This window comes from Lepisosteus oculatus, chromosome 21 (assembly GCF_040954835.1).
Source record: "Lepisosteus oculatus isolate fLepOcu1 chromosome 21, fLepOcu1.hap2, whole genome shotgun sequence".
In the NCBI taxonomy this organism is placed as follows: Eukaryota; Metazoa; Chordata; class Actinopteri; order Semionotiformes; family Lepisosteidae; genus Lepisosteus; species Lepisosteus oculatus.
The window spans coordinates 8,595,263-8,609,879 of NC_090716.1; the positions used below are offsets into that span (position 1 = coordinate 8,595,263).

The following is a 14,617-nucleotide window of genomic DNA, read 5'->3' on the forward strand; positions in this document are numbered from 1 at the left end:
TTTAGCAGCAACCTTAGTTTTTCCCAGGAGGTCTCCCATCCAGGTACTGACCAGGCTCACATCTGCTTAGCTTCAGTGGGTTGCCAGTTGTGAGTTGCAGGGTGATATGGCTGCTATATGGAAACATGATAGGTTTCTAATTAATTAGCCGAGCCATTTTTGAACATGAGCAAATCTAAAGCAGTTCTGTGCAATCTTTTTAGGTGGCAAAGGAACACATAATGGGTTTATTCCATGCTGAAAAGAGGAGAGAGAATACACAAAGTTTCGTCTGTGGAGCCTTCTTCAGGTGTCAACCTGAAAGTGCCACACCTGACAAAGGCTCCACAGTCAAAACGTTGTGTTTTTTGCTCTCTCCTCTTTTCAGCATGGAATAAACCTATTACTTATTTAGTTCACCTATTCCTTTGCAGACTACGCATGCTGACGCAGCTACCCACCTGAGCTATCTTTTTAGGTTTCCATGTTTGTGTAAAAAATAAATAAAACACAAATGTATGCTTTGTTAGTGCAGCCTTTGTTGTTCCTGTTCTTAGTGTTATAAAACCCAGGTGCCCGAGTCTGTCAGGATAACACTTGGAAGCCAATTAAGCTAAACAAATAAGTGGGTTTACTTCAAATGAACGGTACCAGTGCTTACTATATGTGTGTCAAATTAGCTTTTCATTTTATGATGAAACACATTCAATGCCATTTTAATAAATGATATGAAATAAAGTTTAGTACATTTTTTAGTAACAATAGCATCTCTGATCTTACATTTGGTCATTTTTCATACTAGAAATATTTCATTTAACATTATTAAAATCATTGATTATGAAACACTTATGATCAATAATAAACTAGAATAATTAAATAACTTAATTGTTTAATGCCAGTCAGCACTTTTGTAATTGGTAATTTTACACATCAGATCAGGGCAGGGCCTTTCTTCAAAATTGGTGTTGTAGACTTATGGGTCATTAGTACTTGGGTTGCTGTCATTAACAGTAGCAAATGCTCAGATACACTGGGTGTGTTTGTGCATTCCAGTCCTAGCCCTAATCTCTAGCCTACCTCATCAATACACACTGCAGAACATAGCAATAGTTGACTAGCCAACAATAATAACATAAACCCAACAAACGTTTTTTTTTATGTGGCATCTTTCTGACACCTTTTTTAACTCTTGCTACATAACAACTTTGACATAAATTAAGCAAGAACTCATCAATTGTTTGCTGTATATCATGTTTGATTAACTTCCTCATTTTTCCTTTTTAACTCCTATTGTGTTAGTGACAGGTGACTTCACTGGTATTTGTTTCCATCGTCTATATAAGACACTGTCCCTGTCTTTGCATTTCTGTTCACTGCGGTGAAATAACTACAGTGTTACAATGTCTGCCTTTGCACTGGTGGTCTGCCTGAGCCTGGGCTCCAGTGCCTTTGCCTCCCATTTGCAAGGTGGGATCATGACCTTCAGTCCCAAAGGAAGAAACCCAGACGGGACTTTCAGGGTAAGAGTTGTGTTTTCAATATTGGACTGTATAGTGGTTATTGAAAATACTTTTATAGTGGAAAATATCTAATATTTTAATTGCATTTCTTCATCCTGTTTAATCTGTACTTAATGCTCAACTGACTTGCACAATGTGTTCTTTCCATTCCATTTTGGCAGGAAGAAAAACCAAAAAGATAAATTACTCCTAATTAAAATACACTGTAATAGTGCTGACCACAGCAATGTCTGATTCTTGTGAACTAAAGAAAACACTGAGTCAATCATGATCTAAAGGTGTACAATTGTTTTTGCAAGTACCTGTGTTACTGGTCTGAATAAAGCTATTTTAAAAATGCAAAAGGAATTGTGTGTTTATATGGATATATGACAAATCATTTCAGAAATAAGTAAAGGGGAAAAAATCCTTATTATTATAATAGGCTTTCACTACTGGGAAGTGTTAATACAAGATGGACACAAAAAAAGTGCTGATCCTGTCTCTTGTTTTTGAATTTTATGAAACCATAATGAATATCTTGATGTGGTAATTATAACTCAAATTATTAACAAATTAGCAAAACTGAATTACAGGTAGACATTCGGTACAAAGAATCCTTTAGAACTGGCTGCCATCAGGAATTTTACTGGCCATGCCGTAGTGGGAACTGTGGACAAAACACCCATTTTCAATATGGGAAAATAGATGACGACCCATTAGGAGCTGGCTGGTGTCAGGCAGAGGGAGTCATGACCAGAAGCATTGCCAGTGACAAACCTTTTGAACTGAGGTAAGGAAGTTTTCTCAGTTTTACAAGTGACATAGTAATGTAATAGGCTGAATGTATTTTTTCAGTTACAAAAAAAATATTTCTTTTTTTGCATTTGTTTGTTTCAATATTACAGTGAGTCAAGCTGTTGCTGGATCTATGATTCATACGATACTCCCTCTTGGCAACTTTTGACATATGTTGATCTGGGAACAAGATCGGACACCAGACAACCAAACAGGTCTCCAGTAACTACCCTTCCACCAGTAATCAGGTATGGCAATATAGATTGTTTATATATTGTACTCCTGTGTCTTGAGAAGCATTTTGAGATTAAAGATAAATCATGCCTTGTACTAATGCATTGTATGAAATATAACTTGCTTTAAAATTACCTGCTGTCTTATTTTGTGTTTATCAGAGTCCCCCGAAACTGTCCAATAACATACAGATTACTGGCACATGACCCAGATGGAGATCATGTCAGATGCAGATATGGATTGAGGTCAAACTCGGAATGCTATTCCTGCAACACACATCCAGATTTCAGCCTTGATGAAGTAAGGTTAAAAGAACCATAGAGTAATGAATCATGACATACACATACAGCAAAGGGTTCTAGAAACAACATATACTTCGGGAATAAACAAAAAGCTCTACATACCACTTAACAGACTCCCCCAAAGAGCACGACTTCATGACTTCACAAAACAGACAATGGGTGAAATTAAAAAATCATTTACCTTTGTTTTAATGAAAATATTGCTCAACATCCCTGTTTCTATACTGTATTCATGAAGAACTTAAAATTTTAAATTCAGATTTTAAAACTTTAGATTTATGAATCAGCTCGATAAGCTTATTTGTATGTTTAATTTTCTTATTCTAATTTAGAAATTATCTGATAGTATCCACTAACAACAAATGCTTTTGCAATTGCTTATATAATAAATTATATTGCAATAATATTTTTTTTCATATTAAAGCGCTTATTTAACTCAGCTTTCATGCAAAAGTCCCAGCTGTCTGTAATATTTTCAATATACTGAATTAGTATATATTTACCATATATGCATATTTTTATCATGTAAATCCATGGGTCAAAAACAGGTTAATTTTTCCAGTGTTTTGAACTTGCTGTATATGTGTATGTAACCACAGTTTCTGCTTTTTCCAGAATACATGTACCTTATCGTACCACTACTCATTAAAGACGAATCATCTGTTTGAAATCGTGCTGGAGGATTTTCCAAGGCAGTATGTTAGTTTAACGTACACAGATGGCACATCGTCCGGCAGATCGCCCTTGGTCCCACACCGTTCTATCCGTTCTATCGGGGGAGGTTCTACGTCACCCTCTCTGCCTCCCACAGCAGCCTCAAACTGGGGGTGGTGGTTTCCATTGACAACACCTGAACCTACTACGACCACTGAACCTACTACCACAGCAGCCTCAAACTGGGGGTGGTGGTTTCCATTGACAACACCTGAACCTACTACGACCACTGAACCTACTACCACAGCAGCCTATAACTGGTGGTGGTGGTTTCCAGCAACAACACAAGCACCTACTACGACCACTGAACCTACTACCACAGCAGCCTCAAACTGGTGGTGGTGGTTTCCAGCAACAACACAAGCACCTACTACTACCCCTGAACCTACTACCACAGCAGCCTCAAACTGGGGGTGGTGGTTTCCAGCAACAACACAAGCACCTACTACTACCCCTGAACCTACTACCACAGCAGCCTCAAACTGGGGGTGGTGGCCTACAACAACCACACCATCCCCAACTACTACAACCACACCATACTCCCGTTCCCTTCTCAGTCCGCCCCTGAGTAAGATTCCTTTACAATTTGTTGTTCAAGGTATGTATTTCCAAACCCTTTCCTTAAATTAGAACAAATAAATTAGAATTAAGACAAATAGTCCATTATTTTCTATGGAACTATTTCATGTAGGGTAGTGGGTTCATTCTCTTTTTTTTTTTACTTCAGTCTGAATGCAAGGAGAAACAAAACTTCATACTTGGCCAATGACAATGACGGGGGGGACCTGTAGTCATCTGCCATTGTGTTAATTGAAACACAACAAAAATCTCTGACAAGAATTTGTTGTTGTCAGACATACAGACGTGTTCTTTATTCTGTAATCACGGTATACTTATCTTTATCGTAAGGGGTCAATACACAACTCTTTTGTTTTGAAAAATAATGCAATTGTTTTTTTAGCTCAATGTATTTTCATTTAGATCTAACTTTGAAGTTGAGGTTAATTTTAGATTTCTTGTTTTCCGTTGATTTCAGTTGATAACGATGTGCCTTCCTGCACATTTGGAGATTACAGACCCAAGCTCCTGTCTCCCACCCCAGCCCACGGTGCCTTTCTGAATGCCTCCGTGGATCATGAGTTTGAAATCAGCATTAGAGCACAAGCAAACTACACAACGTAAGACATTATGTCTATTTTGTTTATGAAACAGGAAGGCAGTTCAAATTTGTGAAACAATACCCTTGAGTTGTCTCACGCCCCAGCACCTCTGCTCTGTTAAGTACTAAATGCCCTTTAACCTTTACAGAGCTTGGGGTATGTCAAAAGGGAAAAGGATTGAGGCTCAGTGGAACCTACAGTATTTGCTCATCCTCATTCCCACTGTTGGTAGAGAAGCCAGTGGTTTGAACCACTATGTAAGAATCAATTGGCAGTTCTAGATTGCAATTGTCAATTGTAGATATTTGTGTTCATCAACACCACAGGATATCAATCTTTTAACTAAGCAAACTGAGAGACTCGTTCGTGATTCTTTTGTCACCCCATAAAATCAATTATTCCAAATCATGGTTTCTGTGGCTGTTCAGAACAGCTTGCAAACAATGTGGAATTTTAAAGGGGACTGTAATAGCAACTTTTGAACATTTATGAATGTCTGTTAGGATGCTTAAAATAAAAAAAAAAAATAAATATCAAAGCTCTTTATTTACATATTTATTTAATCTTCCAAAGGATATATGACATCAAGATCAGTGGGCCTCTGAATATAACAAAGTCATTCCAATATGACCAAAGATCCAGAATCGGACAAGCATTCATAAAATGGACTCCAACTGAAAATGACTTAAATGATCATGTGCCCATTTGTTTTACTGCAGAGACCACAGATGGGTGAGTAAGAGATTAACTATCACTACACACAGTACATACGTTTGCCATGTTATTATTATTATTAATGTTATTATTATATTTTATTATTATTCAACATAATCAGTTATTGAAGGTAATTTAAAAAGTGCTAAGGTTAATGTTAATTTTAAATGCTAATTTTAAATTCATTTCATTAACTGATCTCTTTAGATACCAGTCTGAACTGAGATGTGTTGTTGTCTTTGTTGGAAGAAATCAAATAAGCGCTGGTGAGTACTGTTATTGGAGAAAGCAAAAGGATTTGTGGCAATACATATAGTACCATAGCCGAAATGAGGGCATACTTTCAAGTGGTACTTTTAAATTTCTTTTCTTTTATGTCAGAAAAAATGGTTGTATATATTAATGTTAAAATACATCGTATTGTAAATATCACACTAACAAAAAATAGTTCAATCCACAAGTTCAATTTGCAATTATTTTTTTATTCAATGTGTTTGATGGAAGATAATGAATATCTTGTTTTCCAAAGTGAAATTACATCATATGATACTGCACAGTGGTGTTTACAAATAAAATTTGCATTGAACAGGTGAAGCTGACATTGAATGCACTGAGAACACCATGAAAATTGCTGTGCTCAAGTCTTCAGTCAGAGGAATTCATGAAAGCCATTTACGTCTCAATGACCCCTCATGTACACTGACTTCCAACGACACTCATGTAGTTGCAATAATGTCACTTCACTCCTGTGGAACACAGCTTGAGGTAATTACTGTTTCTGATCTTTTTTCCCAAATACAGTGTCTCTCAGTTAGCATAAAGAAAGTACAATTTTGAAACAGAATATAAATTATTTTACATCATCTAAAATGTTTCCAACTTTTATTGCAGCACCTTTATTTCAAGCACCTTATTGCTTCAGAAACATTTCTAATAAACAGTCTAATTATTTTTGTATTCATTATATTTTCAGGAAGATTCCGAATATCTTATTTTCAAAAATGAGATTACATCATTTGATAACCTAAACGACATCATAACCAGGAAGCATCTGGTAGAGATTGGATTCTCTTGCTCCTACCCCAAGATGGGTAACGTGTCCTTCGAGTTCAAAGCGCACAAGATTCCCTACGTGTTCACGGAGTCTGGCTTCGGCAGGTTCACCTATCAGTTTGAGCTCTTCAGCTCCGATCTGTACAACAGAATGATCGACTCCAGGTCTTACCCAGTGACAGTCGAACTGCAGCAGATGATTTACATGGACATTGTGGCGACATCATCTCTTCCCAACACCCAGCTGTTTGTGGAGTCTTGCAGAGCGACTCCTCATGACGACCCCAATGACCCCGTATTCTACGACATCATCAGAAATGGGTAAGCAAATAAAATTGGAGGTTGAGAGGAACTGTGAGGAAAGACGTCTGCAATCTTTCCTGTGTGAAACATTGCAGAAGTGTAGAGGAGAGGGTCTCAGGGATGTTCCTGGGAGCCCCATGCCTTTCTGTTGCTTCGCTCTAGCCGAGTCCTTAATCACAGGCTTCTAGATTCACATTGTTATGTTGAGCCTTCTTTAAATTGGAGGTCATGGTTCTTCCCAAACAGAATAGTTGCTCTCTTCAGATAAGGGGTAAGCAGCTGCTCTTGGAGGTCGAGTTTAATTGCCTCAGGAAGTTGAAAGGGCTGGTAGAGTGGAGCACGAGAACATCAGCAGAATAGCTCTGCATCGGCTGTGTTGCCAGTCCATTGTTGTGAAGCAAGAGCTGAGCTCTATGTCAAAACTCTCGAGTTACTGGATAATCATACAGTACATTCCTCACCTATGCATAGCTGGGGAAGGGTCCAATTGTTGAACCAACACCTGTGTGAGCAGATTCTGTAATGGAGCAATTCGTAAATTTCATTCCAAAAAATTCTGCTGCCATTTTGTTTTATTATATGGTCAGAGGCTGGTTAAGCAAATCACATCTTGTTTCTCCTTTTCATTTATTTGTAGATTGTGTGGTATAAAAACCATAATTGTGATTAATTTAATATAAAAACATATTTGCTTTGTATTTTTAGGTGTGTTCAAGATAGCACAGTTCAGGTCTTCCCGAGTAACCAGACAGAGTACAGGTTTGGAATGGAAGCTTTTGCCTTCATTGGCCAATTTGAAGAGGTAAGAAAGACAATCACATTTATAGCACAACAGTATATTGAATTGAATATATTGAAATATACAGATTGAGATGAAAAGATCTTACCTTGATGTCAATGTAATTTAAAAAGCTAATGGAAGACAAGAAAAATAATGACTATTAAGATTCCAAAAATGTTTTGAATGAAAACAGATGTTACCATATCTAAATATTTATTCCCGCTGTATGTTGTTAATGTACGTTTAAGTGATTTTCATACTTACAGTAATTATACAATGAAAGACAATAAAAAAGAGGTTAAGTAAAATACAATACATTTTCATAAGTCAAAAATACCTCTTAAAGAAAAAAGCACATGATGTAAATGCACCTTTTGTAACTTTTTTCAACTGAGTTTTTCAGGTATTCTTTTTGATATTTCACTGTTATTCAGTACCGTCTATGCCCTTGTGTGATTTAAGGTTTACATCAGCTGCACAGTCATCTTGTGCCAGGCTGGCAACCCCTACACCAGGTGTGCCCAGGGCTGTACCAATGGCACTTCCAATTCTCATGGGCATCACCTTCACAGGAGAGCAGTGGCTTCACAGACTGCCAGACACTACATTTCCCAGGGGCCTGTGCGCCTAACCAGGAGCACTGGCAGTGCAGGTAACTTTGGATATGAACTAAAAGAATCAGTTAAAAAGTCGCTTCAGTGAGAACTTCATTATTTTGTTTAAAAAAAAGTGCAAAACATGGGATGAAAGTATGGTTAGATTCAACCTCACAGTATTCATAAACTACTGTACAAACAAAATCTTGTGAGGTAATTTTTCGGTTTGAAATATACTGAAAATAAAGATTTGGAGGTGTTGCAGCTTTTCCTGTAAAGGCTGTTTCCCATTCTGCATTGACAAAAGCTTACAGTATGTATAATGTATAGGTGTGTCTAATTCTGTGTCTGGAGAGCCAGTTTATCTACAGGATTTCTGTGTTTCTTTAAAGCACCAGCATGGGACAAGTTCTTGAGACCAGTAATAAGCTGATCTGCTAATAATGCAGCTAATGATTAATGATTAATAATCATTAAGAGCTGAACTGGAATAAAGTTGCAAAAACACCAGGACTGCATATTCCTGACATAAGATTCAAATTTAAAGCACCATTTATCCCCCTTTTTGCAGCCTCCAGTTTGAACCTGAACCTGAACCTGAATGTTGTGTTCATCATGGGGACTCTCCTGATTGCACTTGTCCTTGTGTGTGGAACAGTTGTCTACAAAGCCAGGGTGTCAAGGGTCAGATATGAAGTCCTGCCCACATCCGACTTCTAATCTTCTTTTAAAGTTCTGAACAGCAGTCTGAGACACAATCGACATGTAGTAAAAGCTACATGCAGCTTTCTTATATTGAAAACATACTTTAGTATAATCATACAATAATTGATCAAAGGCAATTTACTGTCAATCTTAAAAGAGGGAAAATTATACTTGGTGGTTTCATATTAACATAATTGCTGTGCTGTACATAGATGCATTTCTATTTCCTCATCGGTTTAAATGTCCTATAGAATGCTCTGAATAGATTTTGAGAAATGGGTTGTTTTTGAAGACTATCATTAGTGTTCTCAATTTGCTTCTTAGCGTGACAGTATTTCCCATACCAGGAAGTAGTTTACTGTTATTTCTGAACAATAAATATTAATCCCTTAATACAATGAATGTCTTAAATTAAGGTCCCTATATAACATGCAACTCCCATGAGAATGTGTTTTAAGATGTTGCTCTTTTTGGACATTAGGTTCTTTTGAGAATGATAATATTGTATTTAAAGCCTATATGCTTTATCTAGTATAATGGAGAGCCCCTGAAGAGTTGTAGTTTTAATCATTCTAAGCACATATTGTTTTGCAGTTTGCATGTGAGTCTTAATAGTTCCAATGCAGTATAAAGTGATTTTTTAAAATATTTTTATTGCATTTTTTGATCCCACACGTGGCACAGATGGCGGTTTGTTTTATTGTTTACGTACTGATTTTGAAGTTTCTGTAGCACATACGCCAATGATTTTTCTTCAGATTTATTACTGAGAGCTAAAACACATAAGAAAAAGTGATATAAGCTTAATGACTTTTTTATTTCTCACTCCTTTATATGGACTGTGTTTCTGGAGTTACTATACTTTCTTTGTGATTAATTGAATTAATAAAATGTTAAATAAAATCTTCTTCTTCCATTTGTTCTCCTTGCTAGATGTTTTTATTGCACAGGCAAACACTTCATGTGTCATATTAAGATAAGATAAGATCACTTTATTAGACATATACAATTTCTTGTGTTAGGAATTTGTCTTTTTCGTATACCCCAGCTTGCTCTCCATGAGACACACAGACACACAAACAGAAAGAAGCTGGTGGTCAGAGCGCAGGGTCAGCCAATGTACTGTGCCCCTGGAGCAGTTGGGGTTAAGGGCCTTGCTCAGGAGCCCAATGGAGTAGGATTCCTCTGCTGGCCAAGTGATTTGAACTGGAAACCTTCCAGCCACAGGCACAGATCCTGAGCCACAGAGCCACCACTCCACTCCCCCTATTGTCATACTTTTTACAAAGACTTTGCATTAACACAGAATGAGCACGGTAAGGTAACTTCAGATAAATGGCACCACAAGTTCCCCATATGGGCTCCAGCTTGTGTGAACTCCTCTCCCAGATAATTTACTTCCCAATACTGAATGAGTGGTAATGCAATTGTTGGAACCTCCAAACAAAGTAATGCTGCTATCAATACTTTCTTATTTCTAAAGAATGTCTTGAATTGCTTTTCTGATCGTCTTCAAAAAGAAAAGAACATGGTTAAGAGGTGAAGAGAAAAATAAACCTCATAAAATATGACTGCATAAAGCAGAATTTAGGGCTGAAATTCAGGATGAAACTCAGGATGCTCCATAGCTTTAGCAACCAAGTAAGTGCTAGCTGAGTTAAATCACTACAGACAGTTAACATAATTAGAGTAGAACCACACATGTTTAAAGTTCTATAGTGAAAATGTGTTAACAAAACATATTGTTTTATTATGTATAGATGTTTTAAAAATCTAAACTTTTCTACACATCCCCCAGTGTTAACTTGTTTTGATTGTCTAATATAGTGATTATATTTTTGCCTATTGTATGTTTTACTGTCTCATGAATACAACATTGATCACCTTTCTGATCATATTTCTATAATATTTTAATATTCTATTCTATATTACTTCTGATCATATTTTATAATATTTATATTATGCATATCTAATTGCATAACTGTAGATATAAGGGTGTTTTATGTATATTATAATATTTGGTTATGTTCTGAATAATGACTATACCAACATATTGAACATATATAATAATGATTTGGCCAACATTTGGTGCTGTAAACAGAATGCTACAATCATTATTCTAAATTAAGCCCAAGTACTGCAATTTTTTCTAATAATTCTATTTTTTTATTTTATGTCTTTTATTACATATCTTTACACATTCTATACAATATTATAGCATTTTTTAAAAGCAGTGTAGAAAGTGTAGAAAATTGGTGCTTAGTATTTCAAGTTATGAATTATAATTATTATTATTAAGATATAAAAATCACTTACTGTATAAATCTCTCCTATAACTCATAATAGGACATTACATAAATTACATTAGGACAAATGAAACTTCAACTGTTGACATGACTAAAAGAAAATGTTTGTCCTATCATAATGAAACTTTAAATTGTTTGGGCTTTTAATAAAAGGAGTGTTTAGAACCTCTAAGAAATGTTTTGCATCATTTGCATTCTCAAGGCAAGTGCAAAATAATTTTTCATAACTAAACCACACCTTAAATAATTTGGCCACATCTTAACAACATGTTCCTTTATTAATTACTAGAACATTTTTGCTGCACAATTTGCCTTTCCCTCTCCAGCTATGCATCTCAGTCTGTTTGTGTGGATACAAGAACATAATCAATACAGAACATGAAGATAGCAAAAAACCTGGTAGTGTTTTTGCTTAGTTTCGTAGCTCAAATGTGTCACATAAAAACACAATTGTCCTTTTTTTCTTCCATTGTACTGGGTGTTTAGGGAAAATGTTTTTATGTTTCATGTGGTATTTCCAGTATTCCAAAATGTAAGACTCCTGTAACAAAGGTAACGAAAGATAACAGGGTACTCTTTGTTTTGGGAGTCTGGATCAAGCTATCCAGCCATGTTGTTAAAGCTGGTATGCTTTGAAAAAGGAACAGGTGAGACCGTAGGCTCAGTTAGCTACTAGCAACTGACTACAGTATGTTTATATGGGCCAGATGGTCACCTTTCATTTGTATCCTTTCTTATGCTGTTGTGTTTTATGGCTACAATTTGTATGGAAATTAATCGCTCAAACTAAAGCGATTACAAAGAATATCCAAGGCATTAAAGAGTTTAGGATACTTCTTCATTAGACAAATTTATTTTTATGGATGCAATAATGGTTTCTACATAGAAAATTGAAGCAATAACAATGCAATTTGTTAATAGTAAAACTATGATCAGTAGAGGTACATATCAAGATATTAGCAATGGGGTGATAAATTGCAAAGGATTCTAGAGGACAACACATGATTGATGATTTTTTAGAAGTTAGGGTTCTAAGTACCATCAGTTGAGAATGTTTCCATAAAAAACAGCTTTCTTTAATGACTGTTAATGATTGATTTGAACATTTCTTAAGATATGGTAGTTACACTGTTTCATAAGGAATGCTTTAGATTTTTGTTATTGTTATACATAATAATTATATTATATTTATACATCCATTTTCTAACTGCATTATCCAATGGTCATGTCATGGGTCATGGGGAAGCCAGAGCCTATCCCAGAAAGCAATGGGCACAAGGCAGGATACTCCCTGGATGGGACACTGCAGTGACAATTATGCACAAACTCACAACAGGGCCAATTTTCCCAGAAGCTAATTGATGTACTCAGAGGAAACCCACACAAACACAGAGAGAAACACAAACTCCATGCAGACAGCACCCCACAAACTGAATCCAAGACCCCAAGAAGCAGCAAAGCTTACCAATGTGCCACTGTGCCACCCATACTTTATTATATAAATAATAGTATTTTGTAACCTCATGTTCTGAGACTATGCCTTTCCTTTTTTTGGTGGTCAGTTTTATATTAAAAATTCCCTTGTGGGACTAGAGAATGTGAGTGAATCACAATACATTTAAAATGCAGGTTGCTACGTACAGTACATATATGAGTGTCCTGTTCACGAGCAGGTTCCGTTTCCCTTGCCTTCCTGACACTCTGCAGGAGTGCGGACTGGGCCCTTCGAAGCAATGAGAACTGCGAAACATGCAGAGTTGACTTGCTAAGAAGCCTCTTTCTTTGTTGCTGGTATGTGAGGATACTAGGTGAGCATATTGACAGCTGTATATGAGGGAGAGTGGATAATGAGAAGGACAAAAGACGTCACCCCCTATGACTTCAGGTTGTGTTCTAAAGAATTCTCCGAGTTGCAGCTGGATGAACAGGGTCTGTTGAAAAGAGGAAAGAATCATCAATGTTCCAAACCTTTTGCCAGCATGGCGTCCTGGGATGGAAAAATCACTGGGCAACGTCTTTGAAGTAGGTGAGGAGAATTTATCATTTATGTTCAGTGTGATTTACACCCTCTTAGCTACGGATGAAATTCCCCTGAAGCGACTTGTATTATGCTACCTGTTAAACTCAAGAGTAGTTTATTGTAGTCGTGCCCCAGGCCAGAATAAAAAGTAAAACCGAACATTAGGCAAGTCGTGGCATGAAAAAGGTTAGGAGCCAAAGAATCTGAAGTATTTTTTGTCACTTTCTGGAGACAGAATTGCTCCTTTGAGCAATTCATTTGTCACGCAAACAACAAACACAACACAATCGAACCTTTTAAACACAGAAAACATTAATGATGAAAGAATCATCATAAGTTTAGGATACGAAATCAAAGCATTATGAAGATAAACATCTAAACATCTAAACCTAATCAGCCTGTGCCCCTTTTTGCTCCTATCTGCAGATGTTTTTCCCATTCTACTGCCACTGTAGTCTGTGTAGTGATGATCTGCCTTTCAGGACATGGCCTGCCCGTCACAAACTCAGTTTCCTGGTTTCTCTGAACTAATCTGCTGTATGTTGAATTGTATCCACTCATTGCTCAGATAACGTTATCTCAGGGAGCAAGACACACTCTCTTTAATCATGCTGACCAGCAATTTTCATAATCTCAGGAACCATGGTGGTGTCTCATCCTACTCTTGTGTGATTTAAAATGATGTCTTCTTGAATTACTACTTACTAAATGCATCAACTCATTTTGATTATTTCAATTAATCTTCAACAGCAAAACACTGAGTGCTTGGCATTTTCTATGAAATCACATGACTTCTGCTCTGCCAAGGAACAATAGTACTCAATCAGCAAACCTGTCTGCTCACTATTTAAAATGTAAATAGCAATGCGCATGAGCCCAATCAGCTATTGATGTAAATGTAGATTCGTGAGTGTTCATTATGCATCAGTTTATTGCTGACTTAGTTTTATATTATATGACCACAGCTTTTTAACTATCCTGGCAATCAACCTTGAAAACACTGTTCAGGACACGTTTTTGTTATAATTTTCACAAACATGGCAGAAATTGCCACACAAGATCGTGAACTTTCAACATTGTGTTTCTCGTCTTTTCTCCTTGCTCAGCCTCTAGTTTCCAAGTTACCCATGACGTACCCCTAGTTTAGGAAATACAAACACAATTATCTTTTCAATGGAAATGATAAGTACATTAGCATAGTCTATTTAAGTTATTTATACAGTTCTTCATACAGTCCTTTCAGGAATGAAGCAATGTCTGTTTTGGATAACTTTCTTTCCGATAATCCCATGCAGTGAAACTAAATGGAGTGTGACCTTCCAGTAAATGCTGCCACACCTTTTCAGAAAACAAAAGAACAAATAACAATAGATTTCCAAAATGCAGAAAAAGCATGAAGCATAAGAGATGTGTAATCTTTTCATCCTTTTTCAAAGTCTTAAACACAGTCATA

The 14,617-nt window shown here is 36.5% G+C and overlaps 1 protein-coding gene across 1 annotated transcript; it reads left to right on the plus strand.

Moving 5' to 3' along the window:
- Window positions 1-1,329: 1,329 nt before the first annotated feature.
- On the plus strand, window positions 1,330-9,756 carry LOC138224443 (uncharacterized). The gene is made up of 13 exons (XM_069181761.1): window positions 1,330-1,499; window positions 2,075-2,271; window positions 2,387-2,524; window positions 2,672-2,810; window positions 3,428-4,124; window positions 4,563-4,704; window positions 5,260-5,418; window positions 5,608-5,666; window positions 5,990-6,165; window positions 6,374-6,774; window positions 7,462-7,558; window positions 8,000-8,189; window positions 8,705-9,756. Exons 1-13 carry the CDS (start codon window positions 1,380-1,382, stop codon window positions 8,851-8,853), a joined length of 2,664 nt encoding a protein of 887 aa, XP_069037862.1. The 5' UTR covers window positions 1,330-1,379; the 3' UTR covers window positions 8,854-9,756.
- Window positions 9,757-14,617: the final 4,861 nt, after the last annotated feature.